This window comes from Antechinus flavipes, chromosome X (assembly GCF_016432865.1).
Source record: "Antechinus flavipes isolate AdamAnt ecotype Samford, QLD, Australia chromosome X, AdamAnt_v2, whole genome shotgun sequence".
Classification (NCBI taxonomy): Eukaryota; Metazoa; Chordata; class Mammalia; order Dasyuromorphia; family Dasyuridae; genus Antechinus; species Antechinus flavipes.
In genome coordinates, this window is record NC_067404.1 from 82,837,809 (window position 1) to 82,860,083 (window position 22,275).

The 22,275-nt window shown below is 60.8% G+C and overlaps 1 protein-coding gene across 4 annotated transcripts; it reads right to left on the reverse strand.

Moving 5' to 3' along the window:
• Positions 1 to 1,295: 1,295 nt before the first annotated feature.
• Positions 1,296 to 21,282, reverse strand: NLGN3 (neuroligin 3). Of its 4 annotated transcripts, none has more exons than XM_051967973.1 (9): positions 21,128 to 21,282; positions 18,606 to 19,258; positions 16,901 to 16,960; positions 13,836 to 13,895; positions 12,065 to 12,214; positions 8,437 to 8,622; positions 5,534 to 6,323; positions 2,541 to 4,959; positions 1,296 to 1,513 (listed from the first exon to the last, which is right to left on the reverse strand). In XM_051967973.1, exons 2-8 carry the CDS (start codon positions 19,060 to 19,062, stop codon positions 4,113 to 4,115), a joined length of 2,550 nt encoding a protein of 849 aa, XP_051823933.1. In that variant the 5' UTR covers positions 19,063 to 19,258; positions 21,128 to 21,282; the 3' UTR covers positions 1,296 to 1,513; positions 2,541 to 4,112. The 4 variants fall into 4 exon arrangements, with proteins under 4 accessions (XP_051823933.1, XP_051823934.1, XP_051823935.1 ...); XM_051967974.1 differs by lacking the exon at positions 21,128 to 21,282 and adding an exon at positions 20,467 to 20,716; XM_051967975.1 differs by lacking the exon at positions 16,901 to 16,960.
• Positions 21,283 to 22,275: the final 993 nt, after the last annotated feature.

The window sequence follows — 22,275 nt, forward strand, 5'->3', positions numbered from 1 at the left end:
CAGCTCCGGTCTCTCCCAGAGCCAGGCTACTTTGCACACCGACATCAGAGCAACCTTCCTAAAGGCAGCAAGGCTCTGATCCAATAAGAGAACATCTGTAAAGCACTCAGTGTGGGACTGGGCACACATAGTAGGTGCTCAGGAAGCCCTTGTCTCTCACGTTTCCCCTCTCCCGGGCCCCATCCCCTGCCACTAGATGAAACCTGGACTCCTTAGCATGACCTTCAAGGCAGCAGGCCTCCATTTCTTTTTCAGGCCCATCCTTCACTGTTGTGAAACATGACCTCCCACTCTCAAGGAGAGCAGGTGGGGAGGCTGTGACCTCCTCCCCTCCATCTCTATGCTCCTGCTGACTCCCTAACTGGTGTTCTCCTCTTTTATCTCCACTGACCTGAATCTGATCCATTGTTCAATTCAATTCCGGGATGGCTGGATTGCCCAAGGGCCCTCCCAGCTCCCGGATACTGCCATTCGGTGACTGCCAGCTCAGCTCCTGCCTGGGCCCAGGAAGAGCTCAGGAGGGCGGGGTCAGCCCCGTTTGAGGGATTAGGAAACTGAGGCTCGTAAGGTCCATGAGTACACACGCAGACACAACACACACACAAAGACACACAGGCGTGTGTGTGTATACAGTGATACAGATAGACACAGAAACAGACGCACAACACACACACAGACACTGAGACAAACACACAGAGCCTAACACACACAGAGACACACATGTATACACATAGATACAGACACACAGAGACACAGACACACAAACACTAAGATACAGACACACTCAGACAACAATACAGACACACAGACACTAACACACATATATACACACAGACGCATACACAGACACTGAGACATATATACACACAGAGACACACACATACACTAAGACACCTTTCTACACAATAGAGACACAAGATACACACAGAGGCACATACACACACACACACACACACACACACACACACACACAGACGCACACACACACAGCACATGACAACCAGGGGCTCCTTAGCTGGCTCTCAGAGCCTCAAGCATCATTTAAACCAGCCTGTTTCACAGCTCTGGTCTCTGATTCTGCTGCTAGCGTGGCCGTGGCCAGCGCCTCCCGGCATCAAATGAATTCTGGGACGGCAGACTTGGTCTAGGCCATCCAGTGGCACTAAGGTCACACTTCTCAAGTGCAGCCTCTTGCAATTTCCAACAGCCATATGGGCCATCCCTCTGCCTCCAGGCAAGCAAATATCTTTGCCTTTTTGGTCTACCCCAAAGACTCATCCCTCTCAACATCAGCAAATGGTTTGTTTTCTTTTATTGTTTGTTTTTTGTATCCCCAGCTTCCATCTGTCCCCTGAGAGACCTCAGTTCCGGCCTTACACAGAGAACCAGAATGAACAAAAGGGGTTAATGACATCCTGGCCCTTTTTTCCTTCGGTCCTGGCTCCTCCTCTTCTCTGGCCCCTCCTTCCTTCGAGTCTTTCTTACAAGGAGATGACCAAGAGTAGCTGAAACACTTAAAAAAAATATAAAACCGGTATCAGATATGGTGGGGTGGCTTGTATGAGACATCTGAGAAAAGGTCTGACCTCCAGGGTCTCGAGCCCTGGGGCTCAAGCCTTGTACCCAGCGGCTGAAGGAAGCGCCTTCCCCACTCTGGGATTCGGCTTCCTGCTCTAGAACACGAGAGCGTTAGGGGTGCAGGCGGCTAAAGTGCAGAAGGACGGACCCCACCGAGGCAGGACGGACCCCACCGAGGCAGAACACCGCGTACGTTAGCAGGGAGCTCCCTCTATCAAGGGTTCCTCCTTAACTCTTTTTCTTTGCTCTAAAAGCAAGCTGGATTGTGACACAGAGCCCAGAAATGATTGCTAGACCCCTCAGAGGCGCCAGAACCCTCTTTCAGATAACCGATGGGGGTTAGAGTAGCTGAGTTCCGGAACTCCCCTTGAATTCCGACAACATCCCACGGGGCTTTCCAGGCTCCCACCATGGTCCTATTCCTCTAACCCCACAGCCATCCAAGGTCTCTGTGGGAATAAAGTCATGGACAGTCGCTACCAGCGCCTTCCACACGCGGCCTGTTCTAACAACAGATTCGAATGTGGCACTTAGTACGGTGCCTGACACAGAATGGGTCTTTCTCACTCGCCTGGTTCCACGTGTGCCAGCGTGTCTTTTATGGCCTTGGCCCAGATAGATGGAGACAGATTTGGGTCCCCGGCCCTTTTGCCACCTTCTGTTTCTACCCACGAGGTGTTTGGACCCGAAGGTCCATTCTCTGGGCTTGTTGAGTCACTTGACCCAGTGTCAGGGGTAGAGTCAGAGTGTCGCCAGAATTCTCTTCCTAGTTTTGAGGAGGGGAAGTAACTAGGATAGGCCCTCGGGGCCTTAGGGTACAATCTCTGGGGGCCAAGGCACTTGGGCAATTCCTTCAAATAGGAAGCTGCTAGCTGGACTAGGAGGCCGCCCAGGGATGCTTCCCACAACACACCAACACACACACACACACACACACACACACACACACACCAGGGACGGACCTGGATTCTCTCACGGCTCACTTCAATGATGATCTGAGAGTGCTTTGGGGGTCGCCCATCTTGAGAAGCTTTCAGGAAGCTTGCCTCAGGTGCCACAAAAGCCAAGTCACTAGAGACCCCTGCACCATCCATTCCCCGGGGCCAATGGCTGTTTCAAAGATCATTCCGGGGACCCCCAAACCTTCTCCGATTCAGTTTCCCGGACCAGGGGGCATGTCTGTATGGAAGCCAACAGCCCCCATCCCATCCAGTCTCCCGAGGAGGACTCGCTCTCTGGCTGGGAGCTGCATGGCTATTCTGACCCAACTGTGGCCAGGGGCGAACCTGAGGGCAAGCCAGGGTGCCCAGCTGGGAGGAAGTCAGGTGGTCCCGCCCACCTCCACCAGGGGGGAAGCGTACATGGTTTTGGGTTTTGGTTTTTGCCATTTCAGGGCCCAACACCTGAGGGAATGGCAGTGCCGTGAGGGATCGAACAGTCTGGCGGGAAGGGCAGAGGAGGTCCAAGGCACGGGAGGCCCGGTGCTGGGGGTGAGCTTGGGGGCTGCTGTAGCAGGGCCTGTACAAGGGACACAGGTTGGGAGCGCTAACCGGAGTTTTTATTTTTATATCAAGACACCGTGTTTAAAATCTGTACAAAGAACAAACTCCAGGGGTTTCCATTAGTGTTTTAAGAACTAATTTCTTTTCTTTTTTTTCTTTTTTCTTTTTTTTTTAAAAAGTCTTTTTGAAAGAGAAATGACACAAAAGAGACTCTGAAAAGAAAAAGGGGGCAAGCTCCTAACAGCAGTAGCCCAAGGGTGGGGAAGGGCAGCACCCCAGAGTGCACTCGAGTGGCGGGACGAGCGAAGGTGGGAGGGTGCGGGCAGGCCCTAGCATAGTCACCCGGGGCCTGGTACCAGGGTGAAAGCTGCACCCCCTCCAAGCAGCCCCTTCCCAGCGGCCCCCGGGGCAGGCCTAGGCGAGGGTTGACCTGAACTATGCCAGGGGCCAGGCAACTCATCCCCTTCCCTTCCTCTTTCTGGCCCACGGTATTCGTTGGGTCCCGTTCTGCTTAAAGAACCCTGCTCCCTGGTCTCTGGCTATGTGAGCGATGGGGGATTGAGGGGAAGGAGCCTTTCCTTCCCTTCTCTGCCTTTCCCGGGGAGAAGAAAGCACTTATTCAAAAATGAAAAATAAAAATAAAGACAAAATCCACCAAGATCCAGAACAGCCCCAGTGGGAGGGAGAAGGATCCCAAGTCTGGGGTTGGCTGGGGAGGGGAGAGAGGAAAGCGGGGGGGGAGGGAGGAGGGGGGCCAAGGGCTGGCCAGCACCAGGGACAGGTACCTGCCGCTTCCCACCGCCCCAGGGGTGCTGACTCCCCGGGGCCGCTGAGGGCTTTCTCCTTTGAAGAGTCCATTCGTGTTTCATTCTGGATATGTGTTTGTACATGGGGGTGTCTGCGGTTGTGCATGGGGGGGGGGTCTGCTCTGTGCGCGTGTGTATCTGTGGGGTGGGGTGTATGGGTGTGTGCACAGATGGGGCCTGGGGAGGGGGAAGCAGGGCCGGGCCGGGCAGAAGCTCCGGGGGAGAGCTATACCCGCGTGGTGGAGTGTGAGTGGGGCAACCCGGTGCTGTTGAAGCCAGAAGCGAAGGTGTTATAGGGGTGCAGCGTCTGCAACCCCACCAAGGAGTTGGGGATCATGGTGATGGTGTTGGGAGTCATGAGGGGGATGTCGTCGGGAGAACGTCGCAGTGTCAGGGTATAGTCAGGGAGGGCACTGAGGCGGAGTGGGTCGTGGCTGGGCGGGCCCTCGCACTCATGGTGCGAGGGGCCCAGCTGGAGGGCTGCCAGCTCCTCCTCGGGGGCCGCTCCCATCTCCCCAGGACCCCCGGGGCCCCGCTGGGGACTGGGCTGCCGCAGGGGCTCCTGCCGCCTCTTGTCCTTGCGGTAGTAGAGGGCGGCGAAGGCCAGCACGTTGAGGAAGAGGAGGGAGGCCCCCACGGCGATGGTGACGCTCAGCTCCGTGGAGTAGTCCCGAGGGTTCTCCACCAGAAGCGGCCCTGCGTCCTGGTCCCCGTTCCAGGCCCCCTGGGCGTTCTCGTTGCTGTAGGCCGGGGAGATGGCGGGCCGCTTGGTGCTCCAGGCCTTGCCATTGGGACGCCGGGTGATGTGGGAGCTGTGGGTGGTGTCCGGGGGCGGCACTTTGGTGGTGGTGGACGTGTAGTGGAACATGTCGTGCAGGTTGTACAGGTGGGGCACCAGGTGCTTCCAGAAGGCCACCTTGGTGGCCCGGTAGTGGTCACGGACCCGGGGTTTCAGCCCAATGTGAAGATACAGCTGGTCCCGGGGGTTATACTTGGACCAGGCCACCTCCTCGAAGCGGTTGGCCTTGGTATGGATGAATTTGGTGTCCTGGGGGACGGGCTTGTTGGGGTCCCTGAAATACCGTACGGAAATCGGGGGTCATCGCCCTGCCTTGGGAAGGGGAGTATGGTGGATGAAGGGGGCTCGGCGGCGTCCAACATCCCTCACATCCTCCCGGTGGTTCTTCTTGTCTCCCGGTCCCGGGGCCCCCACTGATGCCAGCTCCTTCCAACATCCCTCGGCCCCATGGCTCTCCTCTCCCCCCCGCCCTCCCCGGCCCTGAGCCCCGGACGGCTGCTGTCCCACCCAGCACTCTGAGACGCCGGAGAGACGTCGCTTTGGTTTTCCCCACGCGGGGATACGCTCACGCACGGCAGTGCCTCGGCAACCCCTGGGTGCGTAGGGGCCCCCCCCCATCCCCACCTCGCCCGGTCCCTAGTTCTGCCGGCCCCCCCTCAAGCCCTCTCGCACCCCCAAGTCAGAGCCACCCCCACACCCCCACAGGCGTCTCTATCAAAAAAAAGGAAATGCCCCCAAATGAGAAGAACAGATGGTGGGCGGGAGTGACTCTGGAGGTGGGAGGAGACAGATGACAGAGGGGAAACATGCTGGGGTCCTAACGGGGCGGGGACCGGACAGCTCCTCACCCGGTCTTGGCAAAGTTGGTCCAGTAGGTCATGACGACGGCACTGAGCATGACGTCGTTCTTGGAGAAGTTGCAGGGGAAGAGGTCCGTGGGGCCCACCATGGGGATGCCGAAGACGTAGGGCACCTCATCCCCGTGGGCCGCGTCGGACCAAGCTGGCTTCATGAGGCTCTGGCAGTGGTGGTAGAAGGCGTAGAAATAGGTGGGCGAGCCGTAGCGGGCGTGCAGGTCGGCCGTCACCACGGAGGGCTCGACCCACTGGTGGTCGGTGAAAAGGGCCACCAGGGTTTTGCGGCGGGTCTCGGGGTTGTCCCGGTCTGCCCAGTCAGTGTACATGAATTTGATGGTCTCCCGAAGGGTATCCTTGCCCTCCGGGTAGCCGTACAGGTTGTCCACAAAGTTGGAGACGGAGTAGTCGAAGTCGGTGCCCGAGACCCCGTCCTCAGGGTCCACCACAGCCTCCACGAACTTGAGTCCCTCTCCCTGGTTGACGCCCAGCATGATGTCATAGTTGAGGAACTCGCCCTGCTCCATAAGGATCTCGGGGTCATCGGGGATCACGTCCCCGTCGATCACGGGACCGAAGGCCACGTGGTAGCGAGCCGGCTGGATGTCCTGTTCCACCAACTCTTTGGCACTCTTCTGGCGTAGGCAATCCACCATGTCCACGGTGTCCAGCACGTTGCACCCCACCTTGTCCGCCAGCAGGCTGGTGTATTTGACTGGCTGGTAGTTGACCGCCCAGCTGGAGAGGGCCGAACCACTCTGGATGATGGCCCTCTGGAAGAGCCCTGCGGGGGACAGGCAGCACGTGGTCAGAGCTTCCCAGCGGGCCGGCCCAGACTACCGAGGCTCTACGTGCTCCCCAGAGCCCCCTCCTCGACCCCACCGTGCCCGCGGGCTCTCGTGCATCGTTATCGTGGCCGGGCCGGCAGCGATGGGGGCACGTGACCGAGACTGTCCTCCATCTACTACGCCAGGAGGCTGCTAGAGCGCTAAGGGCGCATAAGGAACACTTGACCCTCTTCGTCCTCGTGCGGCTGTCTGGTTTTCTCTTCTCTGTCCTCTGGCTGGCCGCATCTCAGGCTGGCCGCGTCTCTGGCTAGCTCGGTCTCGGGCTGGCCGCGTCTCTGGCTAGCTCGGTCTCGGGCTGGCCGCGTCTCTGGCTAGCTCGGTCTCTGGCTATCCCTGTCTCTGGCTGACCGCGTCTCCGGCCGTCCCCGTCTCCGAGGGCGTCCCTGGCCGGCGTCTCTCTGCCTCTGTGTGTCTCCATCCCTATCTCTGGCTGTCTCTGTCTCTCCTCTCCGCCCCCACTCCCCTTGGCTTCCTTCCTCGCTTCCTGCCCAGCTGGGCCCAGCTCTCTGCCAAAGCACCACCAGGGAACTGGCTCTTGCATGACAAAGGGGCCTTTCTCTTGAGAGGCCAGAAACAAGTACTAGGAAAGAAGCACCACATACTCTGGGAGGTTCCAGGAGAGCCTGGTAGGCCCAAAGCCCCGAGGTCACTGGGTCTCCAGAAAACACACCCACCGAGGCTGGAAGACCTCGATGTTGGGAAAAGGACCTTCTGTCCCACTAAAAGGGCCTCATCATGCTCTCTTACACCCAAGAGAAAGGAGACCACGCCCTGCAAAGAAGGCTGATTTGCCCTCTCGGAGCAGGAGGGTGGAATTCCCCCCTCCTCCCCCCGGACCCCAACCCAGGACTTCCCCCAAAAAGGGCTTCCCTGGGTGCAGGGATCTTCCTCGGATCGCTTTCTCTGATTCAGATCCCCTCCCAAAGCCGCATCTCGGGACATAAGTTATCGCTGGGGAGGCCCAAGAGAACGGAAGGCTGTTTCCCAATGCACGGGGAACAGAAAGGGTCACAAGCCCCTCTCTTGTTACCCCTCCACAGCCACAGAGAGCCTGAGACCCGGCTTCCCTCACGGGAGCCCTCCTGGGTTAGAGGCCACAAGAAAGCAGAGCCCCGGAATTCTTAGGTAACGGAAAGAGAGTCCGGTTCCTCTCTCCAAGAGCCAGGCCGGGGAGGTCCATGGACACAGTTGCGGGTGCTGTGCCCCGTTTTCTACCTCAAGGACTTTTGCTGGGGGAGATCGGGCTCCCAGAGACACTGGGGGATGCCCCCAAGTCAGATACAGAAGACTTCCCCCTCTCAGAAATAAGAGATTCTCACTAATGGAACAGCTGGATGGCAGCTGAGAACAGCAGGCCAAGTCCTGCAGGGCTAGGAAGGGAAACTGAGTCGCAGATACATGACCACTATAGCCTTCATCCTTTAAGCAAAGCAACTTTTCCATGATTTCCTACATGTGGGAAAACTCCCAGTGTGGAAACTCCCTCCAATGAGGCAGATCAAAAAAGTCTCTGACTTGTTTTCCTGGAAAGCTGCAAGAGCAATGAGGGGGGAAGAGTTTGCCCTGAGCTGCAGGCGGTAAAGAGCAGACTGGGCCAGCCACCGACCGAGAGAGACCCTGTGACCACTGGGCAACACTGCCAGAGGAAAGGACAGGGGAGGGGAAGGCAAAGGAAAGACTAAAGGAGAGAAATTTACCTCATGGCATCTGACTAGCTCAAGAGAATGTGGGTGTCTGGGGTCTCTGGCCCCCAGTTTGATGGAAAGATCCCACGTCCCCAGAGGATTTCGCTTCAGACGTGAATGACCTCTGATCTCCAGAAGGAGAGTTTCTTCCGCTTCGAAAAGAAGCCCCCTCCACTCCACCTTGAGACTCGTCTCCTCCCAGAGAATGTCTCCCAACCTCTGGGGCTCTCCTCTCCCGCCCGGTGGGACAGGCACTTGTGGCCAAGGCCTCCGGTCTCAGAGGGGCCGTGGGAGCAACTGCCTGTGGAGAAGGCGGGCCTGTGCCCCATCCCCGCATATCCCACACTCCTGAGGAACTACTTACCCTCAGAGTGATGGGACAGCGTCAGGAGGCTGACACAGGAGGCCCCAATGCCGGAACCAAACACAGTGATGCGACGAGGGTCTCCGCCAAAGAAGGCGATGTTCTCACTCACCCAGCGGAGGGCCTGAATCTGGTCCAGGAGCCCATAGTTTCCCTTGGCAGCCTGGTCCCCGGTGCTCAGGAAACCTAGGCCCAACAGAACGGGTGAGAAGAGTGGAGGTCGTCGGCTGGGAGAGCTGGGGCGCGGCCCAAGAGAGCCACACGAGTTCGGCGTCTGGCTCTCCCTCCCTCTCCGACACCCAGAGCGCGGCTCCCTTTTCTCGAGGACTGGCATCATTATGGGAAAGCGGGGGCTGATGTCTCTCACCTGAAATGTCTACCTTACGGCGGGAGCCTCGCTCCCTCCCCGCCCTGGGAGAGCATCCACCTCAGACCCAACTCGGGGCAAGGGACTCAAGTGCCCCGGAGCTCCTGGTGTGAACAGCAGTGGCGGCCATCCCTGGGAGCCTCCCCCCACCACCCTTCGGTCCTTGAGTCTCAGCAGAGCCTCTGGGAGGCAGGGGCCAAACAGCCCCAAGACCTTCCATCTCTGCTCCTACTGTGGATCTCATCCTGAGGGATTTGGTTGAAACCCTCTTGGTCTGATAGAGGAAGGAAAGTGTCATTGCTTTGGAAACCTGTTACCATGGAAACAGGTCTTCCCGCCCACCCACTGGGATTTGCTGCTGAGGAGACATGTCACCATGGAGACCACCTTCCCACCCACCTGCTGGGATTTGCTGCTGTAGAGCCACATTGCCATGGCAACGCCCTTCCCACCCACCTGCCGGCTATCCCAGAGAAAGGACCTACCTAGCCCACTCCCAGCCTTCCCTGCCACTGACCATGGGGCAGCCCTCTGACTGTTTTCCTATTGGGGCCTCTGCCCATCCTTAGCCCTGAGTCCCAGAAGGGGGCCTTGGCCCACGCAAACCACCTGGAAACCATGGGAGGGAGGTGCCTCAACTCCTGAGTGGACCCCAAAGGACTCCCGGAGTCCCTCTCTTTATCCATCCTAAATGGGCCTGGGCAGCTACACAGGGGTCAGCATGTCCTCTACAGAGAGGCTGAGTTCAGCTTCAGGGTGGAGATGGGGAAGACAAGGAATTCTGGGAAACAGGAGGACCTGAGGCCGAAAGAGAGCCCTGGGTCTTTGCCTTGCCCCAGCCCCTCCAATGACCACACCCCCGGCTCCTCCAGTGCTAACCACGGGGTGCTCCTGTCTCTCCCTGCCTGCTCACCTCTGCCACTCAGTCCTCCCCTCTCCCTTTCTCTCATCTGGGCTGCTGTCAGCCACGTCTGCCCTAATGAGCACAAGGAGCCTATCTCGGGTCCTCAAAGGCTGCCCCCCCCCCGGGCCAGCAACAGAGTGGAAGGTCTGTGGACTGGAGCGTTGCTACCCTCTGGCCGATGTCCCCCTGGCTCCCGTGCGACCAACGATTTCTAAAGGAGAGAGCCCCATGAAGGAAAGGTAGGAAAGCCTACCCCAGCCTGTTGTGGACACAAACATACAAACCTGCAGCTTGGGGCAAAAGTCAGCCAGCACAGGGCCAGTGGGTACACCACTAGCCTGGGCAACTCAGCAGCCCAGGGATCAGAGCTGATCCAGCAAGGTTTCGGGAGGAGGGTCAATGTCAAATGTCCTCCGCCCCTGTCCTTCCCGGCCCGAGGCCAAGGCCACAGCCCCTAGGGAGTCGGCCAAGACAGCCGTGGGCATCGAGACTAGGCACCCGTTCTTTATAGGCTCTCTCTTGGCCAAACGGAGTGTTGAGGAGGGGAGGGGAGAGTGTTAGATTCTGACGTTCTGAACAAAAGCCCCCCCCAGAGCAACCTTCACTCAGCGTGTCCTCTACCCTCCTACCGGAGTCCCCCCAATCACCCGGGGACTTGGAAGCTGCCTTTGAGGGCTGCGTCTAAGCCCTGCAGGGCCAAGGAGCAGCTTACGGTGAATCGCTTGCTCGGGCCTAGCGCTCCCTGCCCACCTTGTCCAGCTCCAGAGACGCTACCTGAACCGGCCTAGTGGGCCCTGTGCACCGGCGGAGGTTGGAGGGATGAGGGGTGTGGGGAGCGAGGTTTAGGCCGGACACGGGCAAAGACTCCCTAACCGTTCGAGCTCTGGCACAGAGTCTCCCTTGCCTGTTGTTTCAGGTGACCCCTGTTTGGGCTTTCGAGCAGAGGCTGGAGGATCCCCTGCAGGGTTCAGGGGTCTTGTTCCAGTTCTGCTGGCCCGGATGGCCCTGAGGTTCCAGACATCCCCCACGCTTTCCCCCACAGTTCAGGCCCAAACCAGAGTGGGGATGGAAGGGACAGAGGAGGCGGCGGTGGCAGCGGCGGCAGTGTGTGTGTGGGGGGAAGCCTCTGGCTTCAGGCCCAGATCCAGCCCTTGGCCTGATTTCTTCCAGTCCTCAGGGAAAGATTGTTTCTGGTTACAGTTGATACAGAAACTTCTCCCCCTAGTGGGTTGCTCAGACTATCCCACTCGAGAAAGGAGCCCCTAAACCAGTGTGACAGGGATCCACAGAACCGTTTCTACATGAACCCATGGAACCATTTCTACCATGAACCCATGGAACCGTTTTTACATGAACCCACCGAACCATTTTCAACAGAGGCCCTGACTCGGCAAGAGCGCCTTCTGAAAAAATCCATGTGGCCTGTGCCCCAGGACCTACTCCTTCAAGCAAGTTCCCACAGTGCCTTCCCATATCCAGAGAAAGCCATCTGAGAGCCCCCATTTCAAAGGGAGTGGGGGAGCCAAGGGGGCATTCTCCCTAGGCAGCAGAGCAACTTGGGCCCACTTCAGTCTTTTGTCCTCTCTTTATTCCTACTGGGCCCTCCTGCTCTCTCCTTCCTCAGTTGCCCATGCTGGGAAAAGCAAGGAGAAGAATGGACATCCAGCAGTGACTTCTGAGGTTCTCTCAATTCCGACCGGAGGCCCGGACTTCCGGGGATCCTGCAGGGCCTGTTCTGGTTCCAACCCTTTGATCCTCCCACTTTGCTTTCCCTCCCAATATCCCCCTACTTTGTCTTCCTGCCCCAACTCGACTGGTCACGCTACAGGCTATGGGGCTGAGCTCTGAAGTAGCAGGAGCTCACCATGGGCCCAGGGAGTCGCACACAGGCCTAGGACTAGCAAACCAGGCACTCAAATGAACCAAGATGCTCTGTGCCCTTCTGCCCAGCCCTGGAGCACCGGCACCCGAGGGAGCGGCCCCTCAGACGCTGGGGATGCCCGGAGCAGGGCACTCGCACGCTACCTCCCTTAGCCATGAGGACGGTCACTCCCAGGGGTGAGAGACACAGAGAGAAGCGGACGGGTGACCCGGCGGACGGAACACATACAGTGGAATCCCAGAAGGAAGGAAGCCTGGGGGAAGGGAGCCTCAGCAGGACAGGGCTTGGGACCCCACCCCCAGCTCCATTAACCTGGGACCAGAGATGAGGTACAGAGTTGGCCCCCAGTTTCCCAGGGTCACCAAGGCCCAGAGCGGCCTGGTCCGGTCACGGCACGGCCAACGGCACCACGGGGGTGGTCTCCCACCCCGGCCCACTAGCTCAGACCACTGAGCGTTCACCCCGCTTGCCATACCTAGCACCCCAACCCGGTAGTTGAGGGTGATGACGATCACATTGCCGTAGCTGGCGAGGACGCTGCCATCGATCATGTTGCCTGTGCCCTCCATGTAGGAGCCCCCGTGGATATAGACCATGACTGGCTTGGCCCCGCTGTCCCGGATGTCTGCAAGGAGAAGAGGTGAGACAGAGGCTGGGGGCGTGGGGCCTTCTGCTCGTCCCCCCCCCACCCAGCCCACCATCCCAGGAGAGGCTGGGCAGGGAGAAGGCGGCCAAGCGATCCCAGGTGCCAGGACACCACGGCCATCCCAAGGGCAGGACTCAGGGCTCCGGTGGCAGCCGGAGACGCAAAGACAGCTTGACTCTGGTCTCGGTGGTTTTATGGGAAGGGAAATGAGTTTCCCAAGGGCTCACTTAGTGCTTTCTTGTCGAGGGCTAAAGGCACCACCAGGCACGGATGCCTGGCGGTGGGCTGGGGCAAGGGGTTAGGGCTACAGCCTCCCCTCCATGGAGTCCACACCCTGGCACTCAAGGGTCCTGGGACCTGACACGGCTTTAGGGAGGGTCCGGGGAGCCTCACGACTCCCGAGACCAGACCGGTCACATGGAAACATGTGGCCGCCCCACCCCCCTCCCACCCAGTGCAGACAGAGACAAGTGGGGGAGCACGAGGGGAAAAGAAAGGGGGCTGAGGGGACTGGGGAAGGGGGGAGCTTGCTTCTCTTGGGCCCAGGGCCCCCGTGCCTGCGCACGCGCCCTGGAGGAAGGTGGACAGTCTAGAGGTTGGGACCAAGGGGGAGACACCCGCTCCCGACCCAGCCCAGGCCGTGCTGGTGCCGGTGCCAACGGTGAGCAGCCCCTGCTGAGCTCCAGGCCTCCTTAGCTGCCGCCATCCCTCGGCAAGGAAGGCCACGCCCTTAGGAGGCTGTGGGTGCTCAGGGAGGGCCCCCTGGAGACACGTGAGGGGGTGAGGCGGGGCACTCACCCCAATGGGGAGATGGACCGACTGAGCGACGGGTGGGTAGCGTGTGTCACCCGGGGCACTCTGGTGCGAGGCCCGGGGATCTTGCGTCTCCCAACCCCACCCCCGGCAGACAAGCTCCGAGCCCCGGTCTCAGCCTGCCGTTTAGCTGGCCAGGTTCCGGACCCCATCCGGCCCGCCTCTCTGGCATGGGGAGGCTAGGGAGCAGCGATCCCGGTTCAGCCCATCTCTGGTATCCTTCGGGACCCAACCCGCGACCCTAGAGTCCTCATTGTCCATCTCCTGTGGCTGGCTGCCCAGCCCAGGGCCACTTTCCCTAGAGCCCCTGATCTTGGGGCGACAGCCACTTCGCCAGTCTTTCCCCGTGCCCCTATGTCTCAGATATTCCTGCCGTCTTCCCCGTGGCTCATCAGGGGTGGGGAGTGCCCAGCCCCCACCCGCCCGGCCTCGGGGGGCTGCTGCCCACCTGAGAGAATCCCACAAATCCGTCCCCTTCGGCATCATGGGCACGCCGAGGGGGGCTGTGTTCCGCAGAGCTCTGCTCTCGGTTCCATCCCAAGCGGCTGCCCCTGCTGCCCAGGAGCGCCCCCCAGCCCTGGCCCGGCCGTAGGCCCCTGACGCCACCCGGGGCCCCTGACGGTGATGGGCGAACAGACCAACCGCCTTGTGCAGGAACGGAAAGACCCCAACGGACGAACGGACGGATGGACGGACAGACAGACAGACAGCCGGGGCTTCTCCCCGGCCAGAGGGGGAAGGGCTCTGTGCCATGCACCAGCCTCCGCGCCCTGCAGCCCCCAAATACCTTCGTCTTCGTCCCCTTCATTATCCGCTAAGTCCTCGCCCTGTTTCTTAGCACCGGATCCTGGGGACCAGACACGCACGGGGAGACACAACAGCACAGAACAGAGAACAAAACAGAGAGAGAATTCAAACACAGCACGAGCACCGTGTGGCCCAGCTGGCCGGCTCCGGACCGGGCCCGGGCCAGCGGGAGGGAAGGTGGTACTGGGGGGAGTGGGGAAACTGAGGCCTGATACTCCGCGGGGAGTGGGGGGTGGGGGAAGGCGCTGGCGCAGGTCTCCTCCTCTGTCCTGGGCATCTCCCTGCCCGGCCCCGTCCTCCCATCTCAAGGCCCGAGAAGGAGGGTTACATCCTGGCCTAGGGACAAGCAGAGCCGAGAGGCCCGGGCCCGGGAGCTGGGGACGCTAACGTGAAACACCAATGCCTCGTCCCTGTGCCGCAGAAATGGACTTTGGAGGTGGGACCCCCCGACCAAGCCCTCCTTGAGATTCCACAGCCCTCCTCGGGACCTGGGGGAGCCCATTCCTGGTGACCCCAAGAAGGACTCCTGCTCTCTGGCCATGGCGGTCTCTCAAGAAAGAGCACCCCGGAAGGTACCCCTGGCCAGGGTACAAAATGCTGGGAAGCCTATTCATCGTGGGACAACGGAGGGAATTCTGAGGGCTTCCCCTCTTGTCGGCCCATCCTCACATGCCCTCTCTCCCTCGACCGGCCCCGATTCTGCCGTCTCAACTTTCCCTGTGGCCACTGCTCAGAACGGGGGCTGTGCCCAGTAAGACCTGGGCGAGGAGGCCGAGCCTAGAGGGAGGAGCCACCTCAGGCTGCCCTAGCTGTCCGGCCTCGTAGCACTGACCCAGAGATCCAATGGGAAAAGGGGACTGGCCTGAGCCCCCGAGCAGAGCGTCACCCGGCCAAGGGGAAATGACTGTCAGATGTCGCCCAGACTTGGTGCCTAGGGCTCCGTGGACGGGCGGCCCTTCCCGAGCCAAACGCTCGCCAAGCCCATGAAGGGCCACCCTTCTGCTGCCTGTGTTCCTATGCTTAAGGAAAGGGCCAGGTCCCCACCCACGGAACCCTTCACTGCACCGGCTGAAGCGATCCCCAAGGCCAGAGCTGTTGTAGAGGACCAGCAGGGATGGAGGGATGTCCTCGTGCCGGGCTTTCTCCTGGCACCTGGGGGCCCTCTTGGGATCACTCCTGGGGATGGGCTCCCCCAGAAGCCATAATATTCCTTCTTTGAAAGGGATCTCTTGCCCTTCCCAAATTGTCTTTTCTCCAGCCCTTACGGGGACTGTTCTGGTAAGAACAAAACACCGGCTGAACTTTGGTGCGTGAGAAAATGAGATCTAGAACATCAGTGCCCAGAGTGCCCTTCAGCCTAAGCCAGAGATCCCCCTCCTCATCACTGCTCGGGGCCAACTTCCCCTGGCTCGTCAGAAGCAGCTCGAGGCCAGGGCCTGGACTTTCCAAGGATCAAAATGCTCCCAGAGGGCTTCAGTTAGAGTAGGCCCTGACCTGGACAGAGCCCCCAAACCTGGAGATTGGGGGCGCCTCTCAGGATGGCTCCCAGGTCAGCATCGGGCCCCTGTGAGACAGAGGGCCAGAGCCCAAGCTGCTGCTCTGCCTGCATGGCTGCTACCCGAGGAGGGCAACCTCACTCCTCCTCAAGAATTGGGCTGTGTGGGAAGGATTCAGCTACAGAGCTCAGCAAAGGAGGTTGAGGGGGAGGAGGGAGGCGCAGACCCGAGGAGACAAGGAGCACTGAGGGCTCTGGGGGGGTCAAGGGGCAAGCTGACCAGGAGGGTCACAAATACATTGAGAGCTAGAAAGGGCCTTCGAGGCCATTGCATCCAATGCCCTCGAGACTACTGAGCCCCAGAGAGGTCAATGGGCTGGCCTCAGATCACAAAGCAACTAAGGGCTCAAGGGAATGCTCGTTCCCCTGCATCATGCTGCGGGCTCCAGAGTGCCCATTGTGCCTGGATAGCGGATATCTCTAGAATGCATATTGTGCCCCCCCACCAGCTAGATAAGGAGGGGGCCAGGAGGAACCTCCTCCCAGCACTCAGCCTCTGCCCTTGTTTCCACTCACAGGGGAGAGAGGAGGCAAAGGGTGAGGGTTTGGCCTTATCCTGGGAGAAATCGAGGCCTGCTATATGGAGTGACCCCTGGGGGCTCTGAGGGAGCCCTTGTCCTCTTCTGGATTTCAGTAAAGGAGTGGGTGGACTCCATGGTCATTAAGGGCCCTTCCTGCTGTCAACTCCCCAAGTCTAGCAGGCAGGCCAGCCAGCCCATGGCTCTGGGTGCCCCCCGCTAGTCCTAAGCTCTCTAACTGGCCCGCCTGGAGGCCGCCCTCAAAGCTGCCTGGCGGGGAGAGGGGAAATGAGGAGGGAAGGGAGAGGGAGCCGGGGTTGGGGGACAAGGGGGGCCAGAGATCCCGAGAACAGAATCACCGCCGTGTCGTGGAGAGCACTGCCCTCAGACCACTGGCCAGGAACCAGGAGGCCTGGGTTCTCAGCTGGGCTCGGCCACTTCTTTGCTGTGCGCCTTAGTTTCCTCATTGATAAGTGGGCACGTCACCACCCACCTGACCTCCTTCTGGGAGGTCGTGAGGAGCCGTCTGGATAATGGCGGAGGGAAGAAGGAGCAGGGTTCAGAGGGGAAGAGGGGAGATCTCAGTGGCAAGTTCTCAGAGCAAAGCTGGCCCCTTCCTCACTGACACCCAGAGCTGCCTACCGGACCTGGCTGGGGGTGAGGGGGTCGGGAAGGTGACAGGTTTGAGCCTCCGGCTCCATCCCGCGGCCTGCAAGGAGGCCATAGCCGGGTGGCCACGGGGAGGAGGCGGAGCCACTCCTTCTGCCTGCCATCCCCCGTCAGGCTCCCCGAAGGGCCTCTCCCTGGGAAGCCCCGGACCCCCAGAGAGGCGAGGAAGGTGGAGTGCTCACTTCCCCTGGCAGCCTGGGCCAGGCAGCTTGAAGGCCGGGTCCTTGGGGGCGCGGGCGGGCGGGCGGGCGGCCGGGCCTCCCCATCTCTGTCTCTCTCCCTCCCGGCCGGCTCGCTACCTACCTCCTTTCCTACAAATTTTCTTGTTGGGTTTTCGGGCGCATTCCTTGGAAATCCGCTTTACTGTAAAATGAATAAAAAACTAAAAAATAACAGGAGGCCTCAGGCCGGGGGCATGCACCCCCCACCCCCCCGGAGCCTCTGGGCAGGCGGGCACGCGCCGGCGAGCCTGGCCCGCCGTCTCCTTGGCACTGCCACTTACCTGAGGGTGACCCCGTGAGCCGGGGTGGGGGTCACTTAGTCGGAGGACGCACCTAAGCGCTGCCTGCAGGGGGCCGACCCCCACCCCACTGATACCCCGCCCCCCCAGCCCCAGCCAGTGCCTCTTGGGGCAAATGGGGGGGGGTTGGGGGGAAGGCCTCGGTCGAGCCGGCATCCTCCCGAGGGCGGCCGTCGGTGGTGACCCTTGCTTCCCCGAAGCCCCCCCCCCCCAGCACGGCTCCAGGGCCCAGCCCGGTCACCATTCCCGGGCCCTGGCCAGCCTCCCCCACCCCAGGGCCCTGCCACTCTCCCGCACGAGGGAGCCGGCCGATGCCAAGGGAGGAGGGAGGGGCCGGGGGGAGAAAGGCTGATGAAGGGAAGGAGGAGATGGGGAAGAGAGGAGCGGGACCCAAGCAGTGATGGCGAGAAGCATCTGCACACAGCTAGCGAGTCATGCTGCAGGGCACACACGGGCATGCTGGCCTCCAACACAGAAGGGCGGGTACCCAGGCGGCATGGGAGAGGGCACAAGGGGAGCAGGGATGGGAGGAGGTGGAAGCGGAGGGGGAGGGGGAGGAGGGAGAAAGGGAGAGAGGAGGGAGAGAAGGGAAAGGGAGGGAAGAAGAGGAGGGAGGGTGGAAGGGAGAAGAGGAGTGGGGAGGAAGGGAGAGAGAAAGAGAAAGGGGAGGAGGGAGGGAAAGGAGAGGGGGGAAGAGGAAGAGAGGGAGGGGAGGAGTGGGAAGAGGAGGAGGGAGAAGAGGAAGGGGGAAGAAGGGGAGGGGGGAAGGAGGAAGAGGGAGGAAGGAAAGGAGGAGGGGGAAGAGGGAGAAGGAGGGAGAGAATAAGGAGGGAGGAGGAAGGGGGAGGGAGAGAGGGACAGGGAGGAGGAAGGGGAGGAGGGAGAAAGGCACAGGGAGGGAAGAGGAGGAGGGAAGAGAGGGAGGGGGAGGAAGAAGAGGGGGAGGAGGGGGGAGAAGGGAGAAAGGGAGAGGAAGAGGAGGAAGAATGGGAGGAGAGAGGGAGAGGGAGGAAGGGGAGGAGGGAGAAAGGGAGGGGGGAAGAGGAGGAAGAAGGGGAGGAGAAAGGAGAGAGATGGGGGAAGAGGAAGTGAGGGAGGAGGGAGAGAAGAGGAAGGAGAGAGGAAGGGGGAAGGAAGAAGAGAAGGGAGGACGAGGGAGGGGGAGGAAGAGGAGGGGGGAGAAAGAAGAAGAAAGGGGAGGAGGGAGAGGGCAGGGGAAGAGGAGGAGGAAGAGGAAGAGAAAGAGAAGGAGGGGGAAGAGGGAGAAAAGAAGAGAGGGAGGGGAGGAGAAAAGAGAGATGGGGGAAGAGGAGGAGGAGAAGGAGGAGGGAGAGAAGAGGAAGAGAAGGAGGAGGGAGAAGGAGAGGAAAAGGAGGAGGGAGAGGGCAGGGAGAGGAGAAAGGAAGAAGGAGGGAGAGGAAGAGGAAGTGGAGGAAGAAGGAAGAAGGGGAGGGAGGGGAGAGCAGTGCCAGGGCTGGCCACACTCACCATCCTCTGTGGGCACATAGACGTTCAGATAGAGGCAATCCTCATTGGGTTCCTGGATGTAGGTGGCCACGATGTCGAGATTGGCAGTGAACCACACGGGCAACATGACCTCAGGCACAGCTGTGTGAATGTTCTGAGGGCACACCGGGGGAAAGTGCGTGGCATTCCGGATGCCTGACCAAGATGGGGGCGGCTCAGGGGGCAGGAAGCGTTTCTCGCCAATCGGGGGGGCTGCATAGGGCACCCCCAGGTACTGGTCAACGGGTCCCAGGATCTCACTGGGCAGGGGCACCCGGGAACCCCTCAGCTTCCCAAAGTGGGTATTAACCGTGGGCGCCGGGGCCTGGGCGCCGGCCCTCAGCACCAAGCTGAGGATCCACAAGGCAAGGCACAGGCTCCGGCCGGCTGGGGGCTCGGGGCTCGGGGGCGGCGAGAGTGGACAAAGGCGTAGCCACATGTTCTGGGCAGGGGGGCTGGCGGAGAGCGGCCTCTGGGGTCACGGAACTGGCCCACTAGGCGAGCCCCTCATAGCTGAGCTGCGTGAGCCTCAGAGCTAAGCCCCTGAGGGACACCCCGTGGGTACCAGCACCGAGCAGGCAGGTCCTCCGGGCTCTGCTCCTTCAGAGAGGGGAGACCCTAAGGGCTCGATGAGCCTGTGGAGAGAAGGGGGCGGGAATCAGCCGAGATAAGCTCGGTAGGGCTGGGGGATGGACTCCGTGGACCCACGGGGGCGGGGGCAGCCTCAGAAGGAGCCCTCCCGGGACTGTTCCCAGGCAGCTCCCCAACATCTCCTCCCGACTTGGAGGCCGGGCGTCCCAGGGAACTGAGGCGGGATGATGAAAGCCCTGGCACCCAAAGCAGAGGGATAGCTCCCGCGAGCTACCTGAAGCCATAGAAGGAAGGGCTTGCGGACACTTACATAAGGGGGGGGGGGGGGAGTCTGGTCCCGGCTGGGCATGTCTGTGCACACAAAGCTGTAACTTACGGGATCAGAAGTCCCCAACAGATCTTTGCCCAGCTGAAAAAGGGTGGGATTGTCCAGAGCGCTTCAGGGAAACTGAGGCCCGGGATGTGAGTCTGAGCCGCTGCACTAGACCCCCCCAGCCCCCACCCCCAGTCGGCGGTCCCAGCCCATCTCCCCACCAGAGCCAGCCCCAGGAGGTGGTCACCCACGGCTCCTTCCATGTGTCTCCTGTTAATTCTGTCTCTGCCCCTGTGGGGTGGGCATTTCGTCTCCCGTTTACAGGGAGTGCCAGGGCTGAGCCCGAAAGGCTCCTGCCAAATGCCCTGACGCCCAATCAGTGTAAATCAGCGAGAGGAAAAGGGGCCCTCGCCGTGCCATGTGGCTTGAAGAGACAGGTAGACGAGGGGTGTACGAACCAAGGGAATGGTGGACACAAAGGTAGGGTCGCACACCCCCCAAACACACACACACATATACACACCTCACACCCCCCAAACACACACATACACACACACAAACACACATCCCACACCCCCCAAACACACACACCTTACAAACACACAACTTACACCCCCTGCACACAAACACACACACACACCTTACAAACACACACAACATACTCCCCTATACACAAACACACACACACCTCACACCCCCCAAACACACACACACACACACCTTACAAACACACACAACATACACCCCCTACACACACACCCCACACCCCCCAAACACACACACACTTTGGAGACAGCCCAGCGTGACTGGCACACATCTCTTCCGTACACACAGAGGCGCTCTCTCCCCGGTGACAAACACGCTCAGCCTCCAGCCCACCCGATCCGCGCCGCCCCCCCCCCACCTCCCCAGCTTCTCCCGCCATCCATCCCGGCTTACAGGGGTGGCCCCTTTAAGAGCGAGCCGAAGGGGTACAGAAGGGAGCCTGGGAACGCCCGGCAAGCATCGGCGACGAGAGGGGAATGCGAAAGTGTCTGGGGGGGGGAGAGCGGGCGCTGGCTGACAGGGGGCAGGCAGGCAATGTCATCGAGGGGAGGAGTGCCGGGCCAGGGGCCCGGGCGGGAAGGGAGACCGAGGCACGGGGCACGGGGCAGGAGGAACCGAGCAAGAGGGCGGACAGACGGGCCGGGGGGCGGTTGGGGGGGGGGGGGCGGGCGGCAGCTGAGCTCACACAATCCCCCATTCAGCGTCGCCATGGCAACCTCCGGGCACAGACCGCTCATTCACGCGGCTCCTCCGCCAGGGCGACCCCCATTAACCCCCTCGGCGCCGCGCCCCATCATCGAGGTCCCCCCGCCCTTGGGCGGGCTCCGTTAACCCCCTGGGCGCCGCCACCGACCCGCCCCCAACGAAGTCAGGCGACCCCCAAACGCCCTTTGGGTCCCGGGCCAAGAAAGGGGGATGGAAGCGACGGGGACCCCGAAAGGGGGCTGCGGGATGGGGGGCTGCGGGCCGGGGGGCTGCGGGATGATGGGGGGGGCACCGTGCTGGTGACGGCTCTGCGGGGCGTGGGGGGTGGGGGGGGCCGCAGCAGCCTCACCTCTCGCCCGGGCAGGGCTACACGCGGAGCGGCCATGGCGATCGCCGTGGTGGAGGCGGAGCGGCTGCGGGTGGCTGCTGCAGCGGCGGCGCCGGGGCCTCCGAGGCTGCCGCTTGGGCTCCGCAGCCCAGTCCCCGCCGATCCTTTCGCCGGCAGCCTGGCTGTGCCCGCGCACCGCGGGGGCGCGCGGCGCGTGGGGGCGGGCGGGGGGCGCGCGGCGCTGGGGGGGGGGCGGGGTCCCCGCCATTAACTCCTTGGGTGCCGGGCCGCCTTCCCGCCACGCCCTCCCACCGCGGGAGCGGAGAGAAACTGAGGCCCATCTTGGTGCCCAGAGCAGTCCCCGCTGTTGTCCGCTAGCCCTTTGCCTACTTGGCCCGACGCTCTGTGGCCCGTGGGGGAAGGAAGGAGTGAAGGAACGAATGAAGGCTGGGTCTCCCCTCCTCTGGCTCTGGCCATGTTTCCTGGTGCCCTGGGGAGTCCTGCTCAGTCTCCTGTTCTGTCCCATTATCCATCCATCCCCATCCAGCTATCCCTTGTCCATCCATCCAGCTATCCACCCACCCAGCATCCATCCATCCTCATCCAGCTATCCAGCATCCCTCCCCCTGTCCATCTATCCAGCCAGCCAGCCAGCACCTATCCATCCATGTTCATTCAGCTATCCAGCATCTATCCCCCTGTCCATCTATCCAGCACCCATCCATCCATGCTCATTCAGCTATCCAGCATCCATCCACCCCCCTGTCCATCTATCCATCCATCCATCCATGCTCATTTAGCTATCCAGCATCCATCCATTCCCATCCAGCTATCTAGCATCCATCCACCCCCCTGTCCATCTAACCATCCATCCATCCATGCTCATTTAGCTATCCAGCATCCATCCATTCCCATCCAGCTATCTAGCATCCATCCATCCCCCTGTCCATCTATCCACCCATCCAGCTATCCCTGTACCAAGCATCCATCCATCCAGTTGTCTACCCACTCAGCATCCATCCATCCGCTAGTCAAGATGGAAGTCCTGCTGACCTCCAAATCACTCTGAGCCCACCATTTCCAAGCTGACCTTCCGTCTCCCAACAAGTCCAGGATGTTGGCCCACAACAGGGATGGAAGGCTGTACCCGTTCACAAGTACCTGGTGCT